The sequence below is a fragment of the Cnephaeus nilssonii genome, assembly GCF_951640355.1.
Source record: "Cnephaeus nilssonii genome assembly, chromosome: 24".
Classification (NCBI taxonomy): Eukaryota; Metazoa; Chordata; class Mammalia; order Chiroptera; family Vespertilionidae; genus Cnephaeus; species Cnephaeus nilssonii.
Window position 1 is genome coordinate 6,341,677 of NC_137095.1, and position 21,679 is coordinate 6,363,355.

At 47.5% G+C, this 21,679-nt stretch overlaps 1 protein-coding gene across 2 annotated transcripts; it reads right to left on the bottom strand.

The window, feature by feature from the left end:
* Positions 1 to 1,739: 1,739 nt before the first annotated feature.
* On the bottom strand, positions 1,740 to 16,239 carry ZNF774 (zinc finger protein 774). Of its 2 annotated transcripts, none has more exons than XM_079764112.1 (4): positions 15,810 to 16,239; positions 10,072 to 10,185; positions 4,151 to 4,257; positions 1,740 to 3,044 (listed from the first exon to the last, which is right to left on the bottom strand). In XM_079764112.1, exons 2-4 carry the CDS (start codon positions 10,164 to 10,166, stop codon positions 1,825 to 1,827), a joined length of 1,422 nt encoding a protein of 473 aa, XP_079620238.1. In that variant the 5' UTR covers positions 10,167 to 10,185; positions 15,810 to 16,239; the 3' UTR covers positions 1,740 to 1,824. The 2 variants fall into 2 exon arrangements, with proteins under 2 accessions (XP_079620238.1, XP_079620239.1); XM_079764113.1 differs by having other exon boundaries at positions 10,072 to 10,239.
* Between the last annotated feature and the right edge of the window lie 5,440 nt (positions 16,240 to 21,679).

Sequence of the window (21,679 nt, forward strand, 5' to 3'; positions counted from 1 at the left end):
CGGAAGTCTGGCCAAGGTCAAGTGTCAGGGCCAGGACTCAGACAGCCCACCTTCTCCGAGAAGTCAGTGCTCCTGTCAACACTGCCTTTCCTCAGTACATTTCAGTTAAATTCAGGAATGTGCCGGTGTGTAAAATGAATGACCCGAAGAGGGTCACAGAGTTGTTGCAGTGACTGAAAACTAAAAGGCAAAGGATCCAGCAGATTGGAAAACAGGCGCTGGGTCCTGCAGCTGGAGGCGTTGCTCAGTCGTCTCGGGAATCTTGCTGCCACAGGGGGACAGTCCTCTTCCAGGCCCCTCTGCCTTGCTTGTCCCTGGACCTTCCTGTGCCTCAGATGGCAGCCAACCTCCACGGGGAGCGCCTCGGGCCCGGCTGCTGTACAGAAGGCGTCTGAAATTCGTTCAGCCTCTTAGTCACAAGACCGCAAACATCCTCTCGGTAATTCTGCCTCGTCATGGCGATGAGACAGCTGGTGACTAATGCCTGCATAGCACTGGCTTGGGAGAGTGTTTTCTTGTTTTATTAAATCTGGGCACTCACACCCCAAATCTCCCCATGCCTACCTAATTGCTCACAAGTCCTCGGCTCGCGGGGCTGCCCTAATCAATGCCTTACTGTGTAATGAGGCTAATATAAGCAACCAGCTTGGCAGGGAGTGTCTGTTAAGGGGCAGGCACAATACTGCTTTATATAAGATCTCAAATATTAATCATTTTAGTGATAATGGGACCGTTTTGTTACTGAGCACCTACTTTGTGCCAGGCACTGTACTAGGTGGCTTACATGAGACCTTTGGGTCACATTTATTTCACTTCTCTTACAGTAACCAGGCATCAACCATTCAACTTATATTTCCCTAAGAATCCATCAAAAACATTGAAGGAATGCCTTTTGTGGTGTTTGGATCCTATAGGTTTATCCTTACCATTAAAACATGGGAAAAAGCCGAAACCGGTTTGGCTCAGTGGATAGGGCGTCGGCCTGCGGACTCAAGGGTCCCAGGTTCGATTCCGGTCAAGGGCACGTACCTTGGTTGCGGGCACATCCCCAGTGGGGGGTGTGCAGGAGGCAGCTGATTGATGTTTCTCTCTAACTCTCTATCCCTCTCTCTTCCTCTCTGTTAAAAAATCAATAAAATATATTTAAAAAAAAAAAAAGGAGTCGCCCCTTCCAGGATCTTAGTAAATCCCAATATTGCGTCATATTTAAAAAGAAAAAACATGGGGGAAAAAGAGAGGGAACAGATTAGGGCACAACTCGAGCCACTGGTGCCCAGGTTCCTAATTGGGGTGCTTGAAGATAGTTTTCTCTATTGGGGGGTACTTAAAGATAAAAATGTGGCCCTAACCGGTTTGGCTCAGTGGATAGAGTGTCTGCCTGTGGACTGAAAGGTCTCAGGTTCAATTCCGGTCAAGGGCGCACGCCTGGGTTGTGGGCTCCATCCCTAGCGGGGGTCATGCAGGAGGCAGCCAATCCATGATTCTCTCATCATTGATGTTTCTATCTCTCTCTCCCTCTCCCTTTCTCTCTGAAGTCAATAGAAACAGATATCGTATTTTCCGGCGTATAAGACGACCTTTTAACCCAGGAAAATCTTCTCAAAAGTCGGGGGTCTTATACGCCAGAAAATACGGTAACCCACCCATCATTTGGCAATAACTCACTTTAATTCTAAATTGTATGTACCGTATTTTCCGGCGTATAAGACCCCCCGACTTTTGAGAAGATTTTCCTGGGTTAAAAGGTCATCTTATACGCCGGAAAGTACGGTATATTTTTTAATTTTTTGGAAGGGAGCAGCAAAACCCACCAAAGATTATTTCCTAAATCAAATGAGTGTTTTGATGGCATAAAAGATGCGCTTTCTGACGGAAGCTCTTGTCACATTTACCACAGTGAAAAGGTTTTTCTCCCGTGTGTGTTCTCTGGTGTGTCAGGAAGTGGGAACGCTGGTTGAAGGTTTTGCCACACTCGGGGCACGGATACGGTCTCTCTCCCAAGTGGATCCGCTGATGGGTCACGAAGTGGGAGCTCTGATTGAAGCTCTTCCCGCACTCGCCACACCGGTAGGGTCTCTCTCCCGTGTGGATCCGCTGGTGCTTAATGAGGGCGGAGCTGTCGGCGAACCCTTTGCCGCAGGCGTCACACCTAAAAGGCCGCTCGCCGGTGTGTGTCCTCTGGTGCGTGACCAGATGGGAGCTCTGGCTGAAACTCTTGGGGCAGGAGGGACAGCTGAAAGGCTTTTCTCCTGAGTGCGTGCTCATGTGAGCCACAAAGTGAGAACTGTCGGTGAAGCCTTTCCCACACTGGGGGCATTTAAAGGGCCGCTCCCCCGTGTGGGTTCGTTGGTGCTTGATCAGATCCGAGCTTTGGCTGAAACTCTCCCCGCAGACATCACACCTGTAAGGCTTCACTCCCGTGTGGGTCCTCTGGTGGGTGATGAAATTGGAGCTTCGACTGAAGCTTTTGTGACATTTGAGGCACGTGTAGGGCTTCTCTCCGGTGTGGGTCCTCTGGTGCATGATGAGGTGTGGCTTCCGCCCGAAAGTCTTCCCACACTCTGGGCACTCGTAGGGCCTCTCGCCTGTGTGGGTCCGCTGGTGTTTGATGAGCGTGGAGCTGTCGCCAAATTTTTTCTCGCACCCACTGCACTGGTAGGGTCTCTCTCCTGTGTGTGTTCTGCGATGGGTGACGAGGTCTGAGCTCTGCTTGAAGCCTTTCCCACACTCAGGGCATTTATAAGGCCTCTCGCCAGTGTGGGTTCTGAGGTGTCTAATGAGATAGGAGCTCTGGCTGAAGGTTTTCCCACATTCTGCACACACAGGCTTCTTTCCTGGATATCCATCCAGGAGCTTGTTTAAATCCTTGTCCCGACGGCCCTCCCCTGGAAGGGTCCCAGGTTCTAATTCAAGGCCCCTCTCCCAGCTTCCTCCCCAGCGAGGTGTCTGATAAACATCTGTACTGGCCCCTTCTGAGGATGTTCCGCTTGGTTCTGCTGTTTTAGAAACATCCTGATGGAGTTTTTCCAGCTGACTCTCCAAGTCTGAAAAATTAACACAAGTGACTGAGAATAAAGTTGTCAGGAACGTACATCGGAAGGCAGCAAGAAATATTAAAATTAGTGTTTTTGCAACAGGCTGTACTTAATTTGACTACTTTGATTTTCACTCTGTGGAAAGTTTATTGATGTTCATTGAGCTCACGGAAAACATGAATTCCTAAATGCTTTTTATTTTAAGACTAGAGGCCTGGTGCACAAAATTTGTGCACGGGGGGGGTGTCCCTCAGCCCAGACTACACCCTCTCCAATCTGGGACCCCTCAAGAGATGTCTGACTGCCTGTTTAGGCCCGATCCTACCGGGCCTAAATGGGCAGTCGGACATCCCTCTCATAATCCAGGACTGTTGGCTCCCAACTGCTCACCTGCCTGCCTTCCTGATTGCCCCTAACTGCTTCTGCCTGCCTGCCTGATCACCCCTAACCATTCCCCTGCCAGCCTGATTGATGCCTAACTGCTCCCCTGCCAGCCTGTTTGCCCCTAACTGCCCTCCCCTGCAGGCATGGGTCCCCCCCAACTGCCCTTCCCTGCAGGCCTGGTCGCCCCCAACTTCCCTCCTCTGCTGGCCTGGCCACCCCTAACTGCCCTCCCCTGCAGGCTTGATCGCCCACAACTGCCCTCCCTTGCAGGCCTGGTGCCTCCCAACTGCCCTTCCCTGCTGGCCTGATCGCCCACAACTGCCCTCCCTTGCAGGCCTGGTCCCTCCCAACTGCCCTCCCCTGCTGGCCATCTTGTGGCGGCCATCTTGTGTCCACATGGGGGCAGCCATCTTTGACCACATGGGGGCAGCCATCTTGTGTGTTGGAGTGATGGTCAATTTGTATATTACTCTTTTATTAGATAGGATGACCAGATAAATCTTGCGAGGACCTTTACATCGTTCAAGAGTAAGCCACGTGTTGTCAAAATTAGGCAACTCCTTTCAAAGATGTCATAGTGGAAACGAAAGTGAGATGCTTACTTAAAAAGAGACTTTATTTGGTCAATTTGTGACTGCCCAAGAACTCAAATTTAAACTTCCAGTAGGAAGAACAAAACTCCAGGGCAGCGCTTCCAATTTTTCTCCCACCAAGTAACCCTCACAGCTCACCTGTGTGACTTCCCCTTAGGATGTCTCTTGCCTCAAAATGTCGGGGTGGTAGAAGCCATGACTCGTCTTTCTGTTCCAGCTGGGAGATGACACTGGGTCTAGAAATCCTGTACAGGAAGATGAACAGAGGCTGTGGATCTGAGCCAATCACACAAGGCCTGGCCAAAATCTAAGCCCTCCTCCTTCCCTAGGTAGAAGGGGACACCCAGAGAAACGCTCATGTGTGTTTTGTCTCATTAAAAGGGCAGCCACGATAAAGTGATCAAAAAGCGTGATCTCCCCAAGAGGCTGAGGAAAAGCCCTTTTCCTCCCATTAAAACAAACAAACAAACAAACAGCCCTGACTAGTTTGGCTCAGTGGATAGAGTGTCGCGGTCTGTGGACTGCACGGTCCCGGGTTTGATTCCGGTCAAGGGCATGTACCTTGGTTGCAGGCACATCCCCAGTAGGGAGTGTGCAAGAGGCAGCTGATCGATGTTTCTCTCCCATCGATGTTTCTAACTCTCTATCCCTCTCCCTTCCTCTCTGTAAAAAAATCAATAAAATATATATATTTTTAAAAAGGGCAGCCACGATAAAGTGATCAAAGAGCGTGATCTCCCCAAGAGGCTGAGGAAAAGCCCTTTTCCTCCCATTAAAAAAACAAACAAGGAAAAAAACAGCAGAATCTCAGAGGGAAGGCAGGGGAGGATGTATGGATGGGAGATAATCAACCAAAGACTGTGTATGCATATATGCATAACCCATGGATGCAGACAGTGGGGTGGTGAGGGCCTGGAGTGAGGGGGCTAGTGGGGGTGGGTGAGGGGGCTAGTGGGGGTGGATGGAGGATAAAAGGGGACATATGTAATACTTTCAACAATTTTTTTAAAAAAAATCAGACATAGGCCATTGAAACTCTAGGGTAAGTACAATAACTCATCTCGGAAGGCACAAGGCTAAACCCATGTGGAAAGATAACTTTATCAGAAACAAAGTCGCCGTGACCTCACCCTTAGAGAGAATCAAGGGAGTTAACTATAACATTGGCCTTTAAATTTTTTCCCAGAAGGACAGCAATAGATACAGCTATGAGAAAAAGACAAACACTTGTAAGAAAAAAAATAATGAATAAAGGACATGCATAGGCAATTCACAAAAGAAAGAAAAGTAGCCTATACATATATGGAAAATCTTACTATTAACCAAAGGGGAAATATATATATTTCAAAGAGAAAGGGAGAAGAGAGAGAGATAGAAACATCAATGATGAGAGGGAATCATTGACCGGCTGCCTCCTGCACGCCTTCCACTGGGGATCGAGCACACAATCCAGGCATGTGCCCTTGACCGGAATCGAACCTGGGACCCTTCAGTCTGCAGGCTGATGCTCTATCTACTGAGCCAAACCAGCCAGGGCTAGCCAAAGAAATTTAAATTAAAACGATTGTCCGGCCTGTGTGGCTCAGTGGTTGAGCATCAACCCATGAAACAAGAGGTCACTGGTTCGATTCCTGGTCAGGGCACATGCCCAGGTTTGGGGCTTGATCCCCAGTAGGGGGTGTGCAGGAGGCAGCCAATTGGTGACGTTTCTCTCTCATCGATGTTGCTCTCTCTGTGTCCCTCTCCCTTCCTCTCTCTCTAAAATCAATTTTAAAATCATATTTTAAAAAATTAAAACAGCTGAAACCGGTTTGGCTCAGTGGATAGAGCGTCGGCCTGCAGACTGAAAGGTCCCAGGTTCGATTCCGGTCAAGGGCATGTACGTTGGTTACGGGCACATCCCCGGTAGGGGGCGTGCAGGAGGCAGCTGGTCGATGTTTCTCTCTCATCGATGTTTCTAGCTCTCTATCCCTCTCCCTTCCTCTCTGTAAAAAATCAATAAAATATATTTTTAAAAAATTAAAACAATGATACACTTAGGCAATAAGTGTCCAGATGAAGAGTGTAAACTCAAGAGTCATATTGCCTAAGTTTGAATCCTAACCCTGTCTCTTACTATCTGTGTGACCTCAGGAAAGTTACTTCAATTCTCTGTGTCTATGTCTTTATAAACTAGGGATAATGATAAGATCTACTTTATAGAGTTATAAGGATTAAGTGGTAAGTCCTCAATAAATGTTAGCTAGCCCTACTAATTAACCCAGACTCTTTTTTTTTAAATATATTTTATTGATTTTTTACAGAGAAGAAGGAAGAGAGAGAGAGTTAGAAACATCGATGAGAGAGAAACATCAATCCCCCGCCTCCTGCACACCTCCTACTGGGGATGTGCCCACAACCAAGGTACGTGCCCTTAACCGGAATCGAACCTGGGACCCTTCAGTCCGCAGGCTGACACTCTATCCACTGAGCCAAACCATTTTCGGCTAACCCAGACTCTTAAAATATAATATCTACCATGATGGTAGACTAGAAAGAAAGGGACACTTTCATATAATGCTTTTGGGAATAAATAAATTGATTTAATCTTTTTAGAAGGCATTTGGCAAAAATACCAAATACCTGAGAAATGTACCTATTTGTGGACCCATTATTCTAATTCTGGGAATTGTAAGAAAATGAAAAATTAAAAGTTGTGCAAAAGGTATATTAGCTACTTATTAACTAATTATAATTCAATAAAGAAGACTTTATTAAAAAAGATAATTAGCTAAGAGTTATTTATCACAATACTGGTGAGAATCTGGAAATGACATAAATCAATTAAATGTCCCACAACAAAGGCATAGGAAAGGCATATTTGAGCCATACAAAACTGCTATTTATTTTTTTAAATGCGTTTTTATTGATTTTTAGAGAGAGATGAAGGGAGAGCGATAGAGAGATAGAAACATCGATGAGAGAGAAACATCATCCACCAGCTGCCTCCTGCAAGTCTCCCACTGGGGATTGTCAGAGTCTCCAAGCAGGAACGCACGAGGCCAAAAGGAGAAAAGAATGAACTTATTAGGTCATCTGGAAAACCAGATGGGCTGGGCCCCCAAATGGTGCCAGCACCCAGGGACAAGGAGTCAGAGATTTGAAGGGACTCTAGGTGGGCTTTTTCCAGGCAGAGAATTCTCTGGGCAGGACCAGAGGGGAAAGATAATGGTCTTAGCAAGTGGAATGTGATCAAAGCAAAAGGGAATGTGGTCTAAGCCAAAGGGAATGTCGGTGGTAAAGTGGTCTAAAGGTCAATTCCCAGCCCTAGCCGGTTTGACTCAGTGCATGGAGCATCAGCCTTTGGACTGAAGGTCCCAGGTTCAATTCCAGTCAGGGGCACATGCCTGGGTTGCAGGGCTCAATCCCCAGTAGGGAGTGTGCAGGAGGCAGCCAATCGATGATTCCCACTCATTTTTTTAAAATATATATTTTATTGATTTTTTACAGAGAGGAAGGGAGAGGGATAGAGTTAGAAACATCGATGAGAGAGAAACATCAATCAGCTGCCTCCAGCACACCTCCTACTGGGGTTGTGCCCGCAACCAAGGTACATGCCCTTGACCAGAATCGAACCTGGGACCCTTCAGTCCACAGGCTGACGCTCTATCCACTGAGCCAAACCAGTCAGGGCTCTCACTCATTATTGATGTTTCTATCTCTCTCCCTCTCCCTTCCTCTCTGAAATCAATGAAAATAAAAACAAATAAAAAATATTTTTTAATAATAAGTAAATAAAAATAAAGGTCAATTTCCAGGTGAGGGGGTATCCATTCAATTATTTGATCAGACCTAACAGGCATTGAGTCCACAATCCAGGGGCACCGGGAATCAAACCTGTGACCTCCTGGTTCCTGGGTTGAGGCTCAACCACTGAGCCACACAGGCGAGGCTCTTTCTTTTTTAATTAAATATTTTTTTAAAATCTTTATTGTTGAAAGTATTACATATGTCCCCCTTTTCTTTCCCCATTGACCCCGTCTAGCCCACCCCTACCCCTGCCCTGCCCTAAGCCTTCACCATCCTATTGTCTGTGTCCATGGGTTATGCATATATGCACACAACTTCTTTGATCACTTACCACCTACCCACCCTCCCCCCACCTCCCGAAACTGCCATTTTATCAGTAAAAAATGGTCAAATATCTACTTCAATCTAATGTAAATTATTGTACTCATATGACAAAATACTAAATGGTTATTTTAAGTAGTATACAGGAAGATATTTATTGTTGTCAAAATATATTCATAATATAAGGTATAAGAAAGTAGAATGGCCCAGTTGGCTTGGCTCAGTGATTGAACCAGGAGGTCAGGGTTCAATTCCTGGTCAGGGCACATGCTCGGGTTGTGGGCCCAATCCCCAGAGTGGGGTGTGCAGGACGCAGCCGACCAATGATTCTCTCTCATCATTGATGTTTCTACCTCCCTCTTCCTCCCTCTCTGAAATCAATAAAAATATATTTTTTAAAAGAAAATAGAAAAAAATAGGATGTACAACTGAATATACAGTCTGATCCCAATTTTTTCTTTTTTTTTCTTTTTCTTTAAAATATATTTTATTGATATTTTACAGAGAGGAAGGGAGAAGGATAGAGAGTTAGAAACATAGATGAGAGAGAAACATCGACCAGCTGCCTCCTGCACACCCCCTACCGGGGATGTGCCCACAACCAAGGTACATGCCCTTGACCGGAATCGAACCTGGGACCCTTCAGTCTGCAGGCCGACGCTCTATCCACTGAGCCAAACTGGCTTCGGCTGATCCCAATTTTTTCTTTTGTTTTTATATCATTTTCTAATTCTATATGTGCTTGTTTTTTAATTGTATAAGTATGTATGTGTATTATGCTTTTAATTTTATTTATGGAGGCATAGTAACTTTTCAGTGGTGGAATGGATGACTTTTGTTTTTGTTTTGTTTGGTTTTTTTCTTCAATGAGTATATATGACTTGTGTGTACATACTCCCCATTTTCCACAAAGACCTGATTTGAGCTCTCACCTCTGGCACTTACCTTAGAGTCTCAGTGTCCTGAGTTGGAAAAGGTGGAAGATAATACATGTGTCGAAGAGTTATGGTGAGATATTAACAAGATAATAAATACCAAAGACATCTGCAAACCATAAAGTGCCATAAAGCCCTGACCGGTTTGGCTCAGTGGATAGAGCATCGGCCTGCAGACTGAAGGGTCCCAGGTTCAATTCCGGTCAAGGGCATGGACCTTGGTTGCGGGCACATCCCCAGTAGGGAGCGTGCAGGAGGCAGCTGATCGATGTTTCTCTCTCATCAATGTTTCTAACTCTCTATCCTTCTCCCTTCCTCTCTGTAAAAAAATCAATAAAAAATATATTTTTTAAGTGCCATAAAAATGGAAGTCCTCCTTTCTTTGCCAGGGAGGCAACAGTTATTCTCACAGGGATCTGGAGCTCTAAGAGACCAGCATCCCAAGAGACCAGTTAGACCTAGGCACTTTTATTTTTTGTTTTTGTTTTTTAAGTATATTTTATTGATTTTTTTACAGAGAGGAAGGGAGAGGGATAGAGAGTTAGAAACATTGATGAGAGAGAAACATCCATCAGCTGCCTCCTGCACACCTCCTACTGGGGATGTGCCCTCAACCAAGGTACATGCCCTTGACCGGAATCGAACCTGGGACCTTTCAGTCCATAGGCCGACGCTCTATCCACTGAGCCAAACCAGTTAGGGCTAGACCTAGGCCCTTTTAAAATATAAGGCTTAAATCTAAAGGAGAGTAGCAGTCTGCCTGGCTGGGTATGGCTCAGTGGTTGAGCATCCACCCAGGAACACAAAGGTCACTGGTTCGATTCCCAGTCAGGGCACATACCTGGGTTGTGGGCTTGATTCCCAATAGGGGGTGCAGGAGGCAGTCAATGGATGATGTTTCTCTCTCATCATTGATGTTTCTATCTCTCTCTCTCTTATTCTCCCTTTCTCTCTCTCTAAAAATCAATAAAAACATATTAAAAGTAAATAAATAAAGGAGAGTAGCATCCTTACCCTTTGAGAGCCCATTCTTCTAACGGTGCTGGCTCGTATCCCTGAAGAGGATTCTCTAAGTAGTGCCCGTTCTTCCCTGAAGTCCCCAGCCACATCGTTGAGGGTCATCAGGCCCTAAAGCAACAGACCTCATTATGCATCCAGCTCTCAGGATATCCTCACCATGGTCTGAAAAGCAAAGGACAGCTACCAAGGATATCCGTATACTCAAACAAAGCCCCCCCCCGCCCCGCCACCCTCCACTAGACTAGCTCTCAGGTGAATTCTGTCCACCACAGAAGGTTTGATTTTCTTATTCTATTTCTATTTATTTATTTACTAGAGGCCCAGTGCATGAAATTCGTGCGGGGGGGGGGGGGGGGTGGAGACGGGGGTGTCCCTTGGCCCAGCCTGAACCCTCTCCAATCTGGGACCCCTCGAGGGATGTTCAACTGCCCTCCCCTGCAGGCCTGGTTCCCCCTAACTGCCCTCCCCTGCAGGCATGGTCCCCCCCAACTGCCCTCCCCTGCAGGCCTGGTCCCCACCAACTGCCCTCTCCTGCCGGTCTGGTCCCCCTCAACTGCCCTCCCCTGTAGCCCTGGTCCCCCCAACTGACCTTCCCTGCTGGCCTGATTGCCCACAACTGCCCTCCCCTGCTGGCCATCTTGTGTCCACATGGGGGCAGCCATCTTTGACCACATGGGGGCGGCCATCTTGTGTGTTGGAGTGATGGTCAATTTGCATATTACTCTTTTATTAGATAGGACTAGAGGCCTGGTGCATAAAAATTCATGTACTGGAGGGTCCCTCAGCCCAGCCTGCCCCCTCTCACAGTCCGGGAGCCCTCAGGGGTGGGAGGCAACCCGCTGATCAGGGGAAGGCAACGCCCCCATCACACTTCTGCTGCTGCCACTGCCACAGCGCAAGCCTCGGCCGGCCCTGGTTACCTGAGCCTCAGGCGGCCCAGGGCAGCTGTGCAGCCGACATCCAATGCTTGCCTGCGCCTCGGGCCGGCCCTGGGCGGCTGGGGGGCTGAGGGGACTGGGGGACTCCAGAGGCAGGCGCGCGGAGCGACCAGACCCGCCTGGGGATGGGCCTGGCCGTGCTGCGCCTGCCACCCCGGCAGGGCTGAGGGGACTGGGCGTCACCATCTTGTGGCTGTGGGCACTGCCATCTTTGAGGGCATGGCAGTCAATTAGCATATTCCCTCCTTATTGGCTGTGGGCGCCGCCATCTTTGTGAGGACGTGATGGTCAGTTAGCATATTCCCTCTTCATTAGATAGGATTTTTAATTTTTTTTTTGCACCTCACATTCCAATAAAATATTTATTACTTCAAGAAATAAATCTTTAAAAAAGAGAGAAAAGAGAGTCTATTGCTTTCCCCCAAAGGTCAGGTCCTTGGTTAACTGAGTGTCTGTGGCTGCAGGGCGGCCGGGCAGGGAGAGGGGCCAGGTGGGAGGCACCCTGACCCACCTCCTCCTGATTCTCAAGGCCCAGGGGCTACCTCCATGGACGGGTGGCGGGGCGGCTCAGGAGGGTGGTTGGGTGTTCTTATTCTATTTTTACATAATCCTACCCTTGGCCAACTTTCTCAACACTAGAGAGGCTTGGGCCTCCTCGAGACAGATGAACAGAATCCTGTCTTTGGACACTAACTTTTTTTTAGCATCTATAAAAATAAAAGCCTAAGTGACTGTTACGGTTGACCACTCACTATGATGCGCACTGACCACCAGGTGGCAGACGCTCAACACAGGAGCCGCTCCCGTGCGCTCCCACAGCCAATCTCCCATGGTCCCTCCCCACCTCTGCGTGCCCGCCCCCCTCCCGCCGGCCAGGCCGAGGCACCCCACCTGTGCAAAAATTTACACACCGGGCCTCTAGTGTTTTTATAGATTTCTTTGAGGAAAGGAGAGGGGGAGAGAGAGAGAGAAACATCAATGATGAAAGAGAATCATCGACCAGCTGCCTCCTGCACGCCCTCCACCGGAGGATGGAACCCACAACCCAGGCATGTGCCCTGACTGGGAATTGAACTGTGACCTCATGGTTCCTAGGTTGATGCTAACCACTGAGCCCCACCGGCCAGCTGGACACACTTTTTTTTTATATATATATTTTTATTGATTTTTTATAGAGAGGAAGGGAGAGGGATAGAGAGTTAGAAACATCGATGAGAGAGAAACATCAATCAGCTGCCTCCTGCACACCTCCCACTGGAGATGTGCCCGCAACCAAGGTACATGCCCTTGACCGGAATCGAACCTGGGACCTTTCAGTCCGCAGGCTGACGTTCTATCCACCGAGCCAAACCGGTTTCGGCAACACACACTAACTTTTTGAGGAACAAATGGTTCATGATGGACAAGATAAACAGAGGAGAGAATGTCCAGGTATAACTCGATTTCTGAAAAGCATTAGATTCTCTCCAACTACATTCTCCTCATCAAGCAAGCAACTGTTCATTTAATTATATCAAATATAGACATATTAGTTATGAGGACAGCGACTTCTCGCAGCTTGTAGATTTGGTGTCAACCTCAAGGGACAGAACTGAGCAGAAGCTCAAAGGGAACTGCCCTGGGCACCATTCTATTTCAAGGTTTACTGGAGTAAGAAATGACACTTAAAAAGACCTGAATAGCCCTGGCTGGTTTGGCTCAGTGGATGGAGCGTCGGCCTTCGGACTGAGGGGTCCCAGGTTCGATTCCGGCCAATGGTGCATGCCCAGGTTGTGGGCTCAATCCCCAGTAGGGGGTGTGCAGGAGGCAGCCGATCGGTGATTCTCTCTCATCATTGATGTTTCTCTCTCTCTCTCTCCCTCTCCCTCTCCCTTCCTCTCTGGAATCAATAAAATATATATTTTTTAAAAAATAAAATAAAATAAAATAACAAAAAGACCTGAATAAAAAATAAAATTATAAGGGACCTCCACGGCGCTGGCTGTGGAGACAACGCGGTTGGAGAAGAACTATTGGAAAGAACTCAAATTATTTTCCTACCGGAACACACTGAGTGTACCCCAGCCTTTATGAAAGCCAACCGAGAAACAAAGCGCCTTTTTGTGGGTGGCCTTGGCCGGAGCATTTCTGAGGTGGACCTACAAAACCAGTTCAGCAGATGTGGGGACGTTTCTGATGTGGAGATCATCACGCGGAAAGATGACCGAGGAAACCCACAGAAAGTCTCTGCACATATCAACATCGAAGTAGCAGAATCAGACCTGAAAAAAGGTATGTCTGCTTTAAATAACACAAAATGGGAAGGTGGAACACTACACACTCAATCAGCAAAAGGAAGTTTTTTGCACAGATTGGCCCGAGAGAGAGAAGCAGCACAGGCAAGGAACGAAAAACCAGTAAGAGGCAACACCAACTTGTTAGAAAAGCTGGGAGTGGTGGGTTTCCATATGGAAGCTGGGCCAGGGACAGAAGCACCAGGGCACAAAAACTGGGTTGTAAGTAACTTTGGGAGAGTCTTACCTGTTCTTCATCTAAAGAATCAACATAAACGTAAAATATCCTTTGCAAAAAAAATAAAATAACAGCCTTAGCCAGCTTGGCTCAGTGGATAATGCATCGGCCTGTGGACTGAAGGGTCCTGGGTTTGATTCCAGTCAAGGGCACATGCCCAGGTTGCAGGCTCGATCCCCAGTGCGGGGGGGGGGAGGGGGAAGGAGGCAGCCAATCAGTGATTCTCTCTCATCATTGATGTTTCTATCTCTCTGTCCCTCTCTCTTCCTCTCTGAAATCAATAAAAATATATTTAAAAATAAATAAAATAAAATGATGGATAAGCTGTAAAATCAAGTGAACTTCAATGGGGATAAGTATATAATGATCCTAACCACTGTGCTGTTGAAAACAATCATGAATACATTCATAAAATTGACAGCAATATCAAGAAAAAAATATTTTTGGGGAGATGACCAGATTACTGGATGGATCAGTAATTTCTTCATTAAGTAATATGTTGTAAGGCATTGGGAGTCGCAAAGAAATATGATAGATTCCCTCTCTTTAAAGAGTTTCCAACAGCCTCCCCAGTATGGCTCAGTGGTTGAGCGTCGACCCATGAATCAAGAGGTCATCAGATCAATTCCCAGTCAGGGCACACGCCCGGGTTGGGGTCTCCATCCTCAGTGGGGGGCATACAGGAGGCAGCCCATCCCCGTTTCTATCTCTCTATTCCTCTCTCTCTAAAATCGATAAAAACATATATATATTATATATATATATTTAATTATTCTTTTTTATTGATTTCAGAGAGGGAGAGGGAAAGAGAGATAGAAACATCAATGATGAGAGAGAACCATTGATCAGCTGCCTCCTGCACGCCCCACACTGGGGATGGAGCCGAAACCCAGGCACGTTCCCTTTACCGGAATCGAACCTGGGACCCTTCAGTCCTCAGGCCGACACTATCCACTGAGCCAAAACAGCTAGGGCCATATATCTTTTTTTAAAAGTTTTCAACAGAAACAAACACAAGTCAGCCACGGAACCTGCTACAAAAATATTCTGTGTTCCAGAATTCAGGATGGACCAGATGGGGGTGAGGAAGTTTTTACTCTTTCCCATCTTCGTCTCGCCCAATCAAAGCACCTAGAACTTCTAGGATACACACACACGCATACACACACACACACGCACACACACACACACACTTCTCATGGAAACATGTATCCATTTACAGCCACTGTTATTGGCCACTGATCAAGTCCTGCCTGTTTAAAGGACCCCAAAACCGTAGGAATACATTTCACCTCTCTGGCTTAAAACCTTCACGAACAAAAATCATGTCATCATAGACTGAAGAACCAGAACAGCATCGATCAGACTGTCAGACCTCAGAGGGAAGGGAGGGGAGGGTGGGGATAAGGGAGATAGATCAACCAAAGGACTCGTGTGCTTGCATATGAGCCTAACCAGTGATCACGGACAACAGGGGGGTGAGGGTATGCGTGTGGAGGGGTTTGGAATGGGAATGCGGGGTGGGGAGGGAGGTTGAGGACAAATATGTGATACCTTAATCAATAAAGTAATTTTTTAAAAAATCATGTCATCAGGGAGTGAGAACCGTGCTGAGCTTGGAGCAATCCTTTTATTTCTGCGTCCATTATAAATCGCCAGAGCAGCGCCCCCTGCAGGAGCCGGCGGGATGGGGACGGAGTTCCCAGCCGCGGGGACGGGGACCCTGCCTCCCACGCTGTCTCCGGGGCAGGTGACCTCAAAGGCCCCCCGAGCGCCAGGTGCGGTGCCCGAGTGCCTTTGTGCGAAGCAGCGGTTTGTCACCGGATTTATTAATAGAAACATGACCGCCCGGGACGGGCCGCCACCCATTCTCCCCCCGTCGCCGTGCAGCAGGCCCAATCGGGGTGCTGCGGTCAGGAGCGTGGGGGGGGGGGTGTCCCCCAAAGCGAGGCTGCCCCCCAGGACCACCATCAAGGAGCAAGAAAATGGATACGAGGGTTGCCATCGCGACGACAGCGCAGAAAACCGCAGCTACCGGTCCCCGCTGCTTTAAGGGACCCGCGGGCTCCGCAGGGCGAGCGCGGGGACCCGGCAGAGTCGGCGGCGTCGGGGCGGCAGGCGAGCCGCCCCCTCCGCGCTCCTCGGCAGCGCCCGGCTGCGGCCGCTGTCTCCTCTCTCAGACCCACTCACCGGCCCCCCCGGGGCCCAGCCGGGGACCGAGCGGGAAGGAGACTCCGCCGCCACCGAGCCGCGCCCGGCCCGCCACACCCGGCGCGTCCCTACCAGAATCCGAACAGGGGGTGCGTGACAGGACTGTGGAGACACAGGTGGGACCCGGCGCTCCCCAAGCCAGCCGCCGGAAAACACCGCCCAGGACCTCTTGCCATTGGCTTTCCAGTTTCCGTGACGAGAAATTGTCCCTGTCCGTAGGCTGGTCGAGCTGTCGATCACCGCGGCGCCTGCTGGGAAATGTAGTCCTGAGCCAAGGATTCGGAGTCCGGGACGCCCAGTTCGGAACGGTGACAAGCACTGTAAACACGATTCCCCAGCTACCCGACTGCGGGAACCACGTCTCCGGAGCTGAGAGGGGGCGGTCAAAAACTGTGTCCCCAGAGAGGGATCTGCAGATGCGAACCCCCTGGCCTCACAGGACAACCGCGGAGCAGCCGGCACCCAAGCCGCTGGACCGCGCTGCGCATCCTCCTCTGGCCACCCTCCGCCCCACCCTGCCGCGCGTCCGGGGACCGAATGACGTCTGCCGCCGCGGGTTCCAGGCCAACTCAGACTAAGCATGAGAAATCCCAAGCGGAAGCCGTTCGTGTAAGACAGCTATGCTTCTTGTCATTGACATCACCATTCTCAGGTTATCCCCCTTCCCTGGATGCATCCTCCTGCTCGTAGCCAGAGGAGGCAGGCGAAGGAATCCGGGGTCAGGGACCCGCGTTCTTGCTGTGCCCAGAGTTCTGGTTCTTCACCTCTCTGATCTTCCCAGGGGGTCAGTCCCCAAGCAGGGGCGTTCCCTGTCGTCTCCTTCTGCAATACTCAGGCTGGAAAGGAGCATCCACCGCAGGGACCTGTCCAGCCAGCACAGCTCCCGCCGCGGCTCCACCCGCCTTTCTCTTGCCCCCGGGTTGTCCTTGGTTTCTGCCACCTGGACCGGCCTGGGGAGTGGCGAGGAGATGGGAGGGACCGGGGAGGGACATAAACCTCTGGTCCTCCTTGCCCTGGGCGGCCCCGCCTGGGGCAGAGCCTGCCCTCTCCTGCCCACTTCCCTTACAGAGAAACTGTCACATCGCTGGGGCAATGGTTTCATTTCACCAATGGGTTGAGTCAACTGAGAACGTATTACTGGAAATGAATGAAAACGGTGTTTGCCCTCCGGGGACTCCCCAACAACGCATGGGCTCCTTAAGTTTTAAGGTCTTGAGAAGAAGCTAAGTTGGGGGAAAAAACAAACAAACAAAAGACTACACAGTGTATGGATCCCACCTTGTTTTATTGGAAAATTTGGGGACATAAATGAATATATTTACTTATGTGTTCTAAGCAAAAGAAGTAATTCTAGCGTTCTTTCTTTTTAAAAGAAAGGGTTTGCCCAGTCGGGTGTAGCTCAGCAGTTGAGCGTCGACCCGGGAACCAGGAGGTCACCGGTTCAATGCCTGGGCTGTAGACTCGATCCCCAGTGTGGGGCATGCAGGAGGTAGACGATCAATGATTCTTTCTCATCACTGATGTTTCTTTAAAAAAAAAAAAAAACTTTTTCAAATATATTTTATTGATTTTTTACAGAGAGGAAGGGAGAGGGATAGAGAGCTAGAAACATCGATGAGAGAGAAACATCGATCAGCTGCCTCCTGCACACCCCCCACTGGGGATGTGCCCACAGCCAAGGTACATGCCCTTGATTGAAATCTAACCTGGGACCTTTCAGTCCGCAGGCCGACGCTCTGTCCACTGAGACAAACCAGTCAGGGCCCATAACCTTTTTGTTGTTGTTGTTGTTCATTTCAAAGTCTTTCACTTTTTCCTAACAGTGAGCACTGGAGGAAAAGACCAGGAAATTAGAATATATAAAAATTAAAAACATGTGCCCTGACCGGTGTGGCTCAGTGGATAGAGCGTCGGCCTGCAGACTGAAGGGTCCCAGGTTCGATTCCGGTCAAGGGCATGTACCTTGGTTGCGGGCACATCCCCAGTCGGGGGTGTGCAGGAGGCAGCTGATGGATGTTTCTCTCTCATCGATGTTTCTAACTCTCTATCCCTCTCCCTTCCTCTCTGTAAAAAATCAATAAAATATATTTTTTTAAAAAATTAAAAACATGTGCATGATTGTGTATGTATGTTAAAACTCTTTGATATGTGCACTTATGATCTGTGCATTTCATTGTATATAATTGTACCTCAATTTAAGTAACTTAATCTTTAAAAATTACAAATTGAAAACTTGTAGACATTAAAATATTCGTAACAAACATAAAAGACAATAGATCAGTCTCTTCAATAAATACAGGGCTCACAAGAATCAATTTTTAAATGTATTTTTTATTGATTTCAGAGAGGAAGGGAGAGGGAGAGAGAGATAGAAACATCAATGATGAAAGAGAATCATTGATTGGCCGCCTCCTGCACGCCCCTCACTGGGGATCGAGCGGAAACCCAAGCATGTGCCCTTCACCAGAATTGAATGAGGGACCTTTCAGTTTGCTGGCCGACGCTGTAGCCACTGAGCCAAACCGGCTTGGGCACAAGAATCAATTTTAAAAATTAATACCCCAAGGCCCTGGCTGAGTAGCTCAGTTGGTTAGAGCAGCATCCCAACATGCCAAAGTTATGGGTCCCATCCCTGGTCAGGGTATATACAGGAAGCAACTAATGAATGCACAAATAAGTGGAACAACAAATCGATGCTTCTCTCCCTCTCTTTCAAAACCAATCAATCAATAAATACAAAAATTAATACCCAATAAATAAATAAGCAAAAGATCCTAACAGAAAATTTATAGAAGCAGGGACATAATTTTAAACTATTCATACTAGTAATGAATTGCAAATTTAAAAAAATTTCTTTTTCATCCCCACCCGCTGAGGGTGATCCAGTGATGGCAATAAGAAACAAAATGAGCCGAAACCGGTTTGGCTCAATGGATAGAGCGTCGGTCTGCGGACTGAAAGGTCCCAGGTTCGATTCTGGTCAAGGGCATGTACATTGGTTGCGGGCACATCCCCGGTAGGGGGTGTGCAAGAGGCAGCTGGTTGATGTTTCTCTCTCATCAATGTTTCTAGCTCTCTGTCCCTCTCCTTTCCTCTCTGTAAAAAATCAATAAAATATATATATTTTTAAAAAGAAACGAAATTATATCAGAAGGACTAGGCCCAGATCTTTGTGAGAGGCCAGATGCTCCAGTGCCTCATGGCGAAGGTGAAAAAATACAGAAGGAAGTTCAGATAGTGAATCTTCTTTTAGTGTCTAAGCTTGGTTTTGATAACAGTTACACATAGGCATGTGTAGGTGTGCTTTTACATTCTGTCAGAAAGAGAGCCTGAGCTTGAACTCTTAGTCAATAAAAGCATCAGCCCAGCCAAGCAGCGTGGCTCAGTGGTTGAGCATCGATCTATGAACCAGAAGGTTCAATTCCCACTCAGGGCACATGTCTGGGTCTCGGGCTCAATCCCCAGTGTGGGGCAGCCGGTCAATGAATCGCTCTCACCATTGATGTTTCTATCACTCTCCCTCTCCCTTTTTCTCTGAAATTAATATAAATTTAAAAAATTTAAAAATAAAGCATCAAATGGCCAAATATCCACCACCAACCTTCCTATATGTTAAAATAATAATAATAATAGCCCCGACCGGTTTTCTCAATAGTTAGAGCATCGGCTTTTGGACCTAAGGGTAGCAGGTTCGATTCCTAATCATGTACCTCGGTTGCAGGTTCCATCCCCTGTGCCCCAACAGGTATCGTGTGGGGGAGGAAACCAATCAATGTGTCTCTCTCACATCAATGCTTCTCTCCCCCCACCTCCCTTCATTCTACTCTCTCTCAAAAAAAAAATCAATGGAAAAAATATCCTCAGGTGAGGATTAAAATTTTTTAAGAAAAACAATAAAGCATTTATAACCTGGCCAAAAAAAATTTTTTCTTTCACTTATTCAATGATCAGAGATTTTTAAAAAGTGTTTTAATTACTTTTCATAAGGATGCAGTAAGTTAAGCTTCTGTATCCTGCTTGCTGCTGGTCGTGATACAGTATAGGCTGATAGACAGACATGAGCAGCGCAGGAACCACAGGCCAGGTACCAAGGCTGATGCTGTGGGAATGAAATTTTGTCTCACAGCCGCCCTACAGCGTCACATTGATTTGAATGTGCATTGAGTGACACCTTGTGGCAACTAAGAGTAATTGCAGATACAGCCACTGTCCAGAGTGAAGCCGCTTTGGGCTTTTTCCCCACAGGTGTGTGTGTCCCCAGGGCTGCTTTGTGTGTTACATAAACTCCAGGAGAAGGGGAGATTCACAAAGGAGGTTAATGGCTAATTCAGTAGAGGCTAGAGGTGATTTTAGTTTCCTTTATTTTGGAAAATAATTTAAAGGCATCCTGATGTTGTGGTACAGTTCATATTGGCCACACTCATGCATAGAAAAAAAGAATGAAAGGAAACTCACCACAATGGGACTAGAGGTTATATTTGGGTGTTGAGATGATACATAGATTTTTGTTATGTTTTTGAAGGTTTCTGTATTTTCTGTAAATTCGACAATAAGCATACATCATCACCTTGACTTTTCTTTTTTCTTTCTTTCCTTTTTTTTTTTTGGTTAGGTCTGATTGAATAATTGAATCAATACCCCCTCCCCTGGGAACTGACCTTTAGACCACGTCACCACCGACATTCCCTTTTGCTTAGACCAAATTCCACTTGCTAAGATCACATTCCACTTGCTAAGACCATTATCTTACCCGTCAGGACCCGCCCAGAGAATTTTCCATCCAGAAAAAGCCAGCCTAGAGTACTTTTTTTAAAAAAATATATTTTATTGATTTCTTACGAAGAGGAAGGGAGAGGAATAGAGAGTTAGAAACATCAAAAGCTGCCTCCTGCACACCTCCTACTGGGGATGTGCCCGCAACCAAGGTACATGCCCTTGACCGGAATCGAACCTGGGCCCTTTCAGTCCGCAGGCCGACGCTCTACCCACTGAGCCTAACCAGTTAGGCTGTTTTTACCCTTTTGAAGACCTTTCTATGTTAGCTTATAGAGATCGTTTTTAAAAGGCTAATAGAATTCCAAGGATAGGTGTTCCAAACATTATCCATATTTGCTTTGATTTGCATTTTTACAATTATTTGTGTGGTTGAGCTTTTTTCCCCCTGCCTCTCTCTGTCTCTCTCCACCTCTCTCTTTAACCTGCTTATGCTTATCCTTTGTTAGGGAGCTTGAAGCCTCTTTCGCACGCCAAGTGTATTGCAAGCTTTTACTGAAGGTTGCAAGGTTTTTTTCCCTCTTTCCAATAGTCAACTAACTACTCTAGTGATAACTTTCTTCCTGTGAACTAAACAGCGTAGGGAATGTGTGTGTGTGTGTGTGTGTGTGTGTGTGTGTGTGAGAGAGAGAGAGAGAGAGAGAGAGAGAGAGAGAGAGAGAGAGATTGTGTGTGTAGGCATGTATTTAAATTTCGTCCTTGCTGAAACCGGTTGGGCTCAGTGGATGGAGCGTCAACCTGCGGACTGAAGGGTCCCGGGTTCGATTCCGGTCAAGGGCATGTGCCTTGGTTGCGGGCTCATCCCCAGTGGGGGGTGTGCAGGAGGCAGCTGATCGATGTTTCTCTCTCATCGATGTTTCTCTCTCATCGATGTTTCTAGCTCTCTATCCCTCTCCCTTCCTCTCTGTAAAAAAAATCAATAAAATATATTTTAAAAAATAAATTTCGTCCTTCTTTTTTTTTCTTCCTATCTCTCTATAATTAGTTTTCATTCGTGATAGCTTGGGGGATATTTCTTTCTAGAGCAAAATCCCCTCTGAAACATACCCTGTCTCAAGCCTAGGACCATAGCCCCATTCAGTGAGTGGGGCTGCTCCTGCAATTGATTCATTTCACCAAACCACAGGGTGACAGAGGCTCTGTTCTGCCACTGGTGCCTCTGTGTCCCC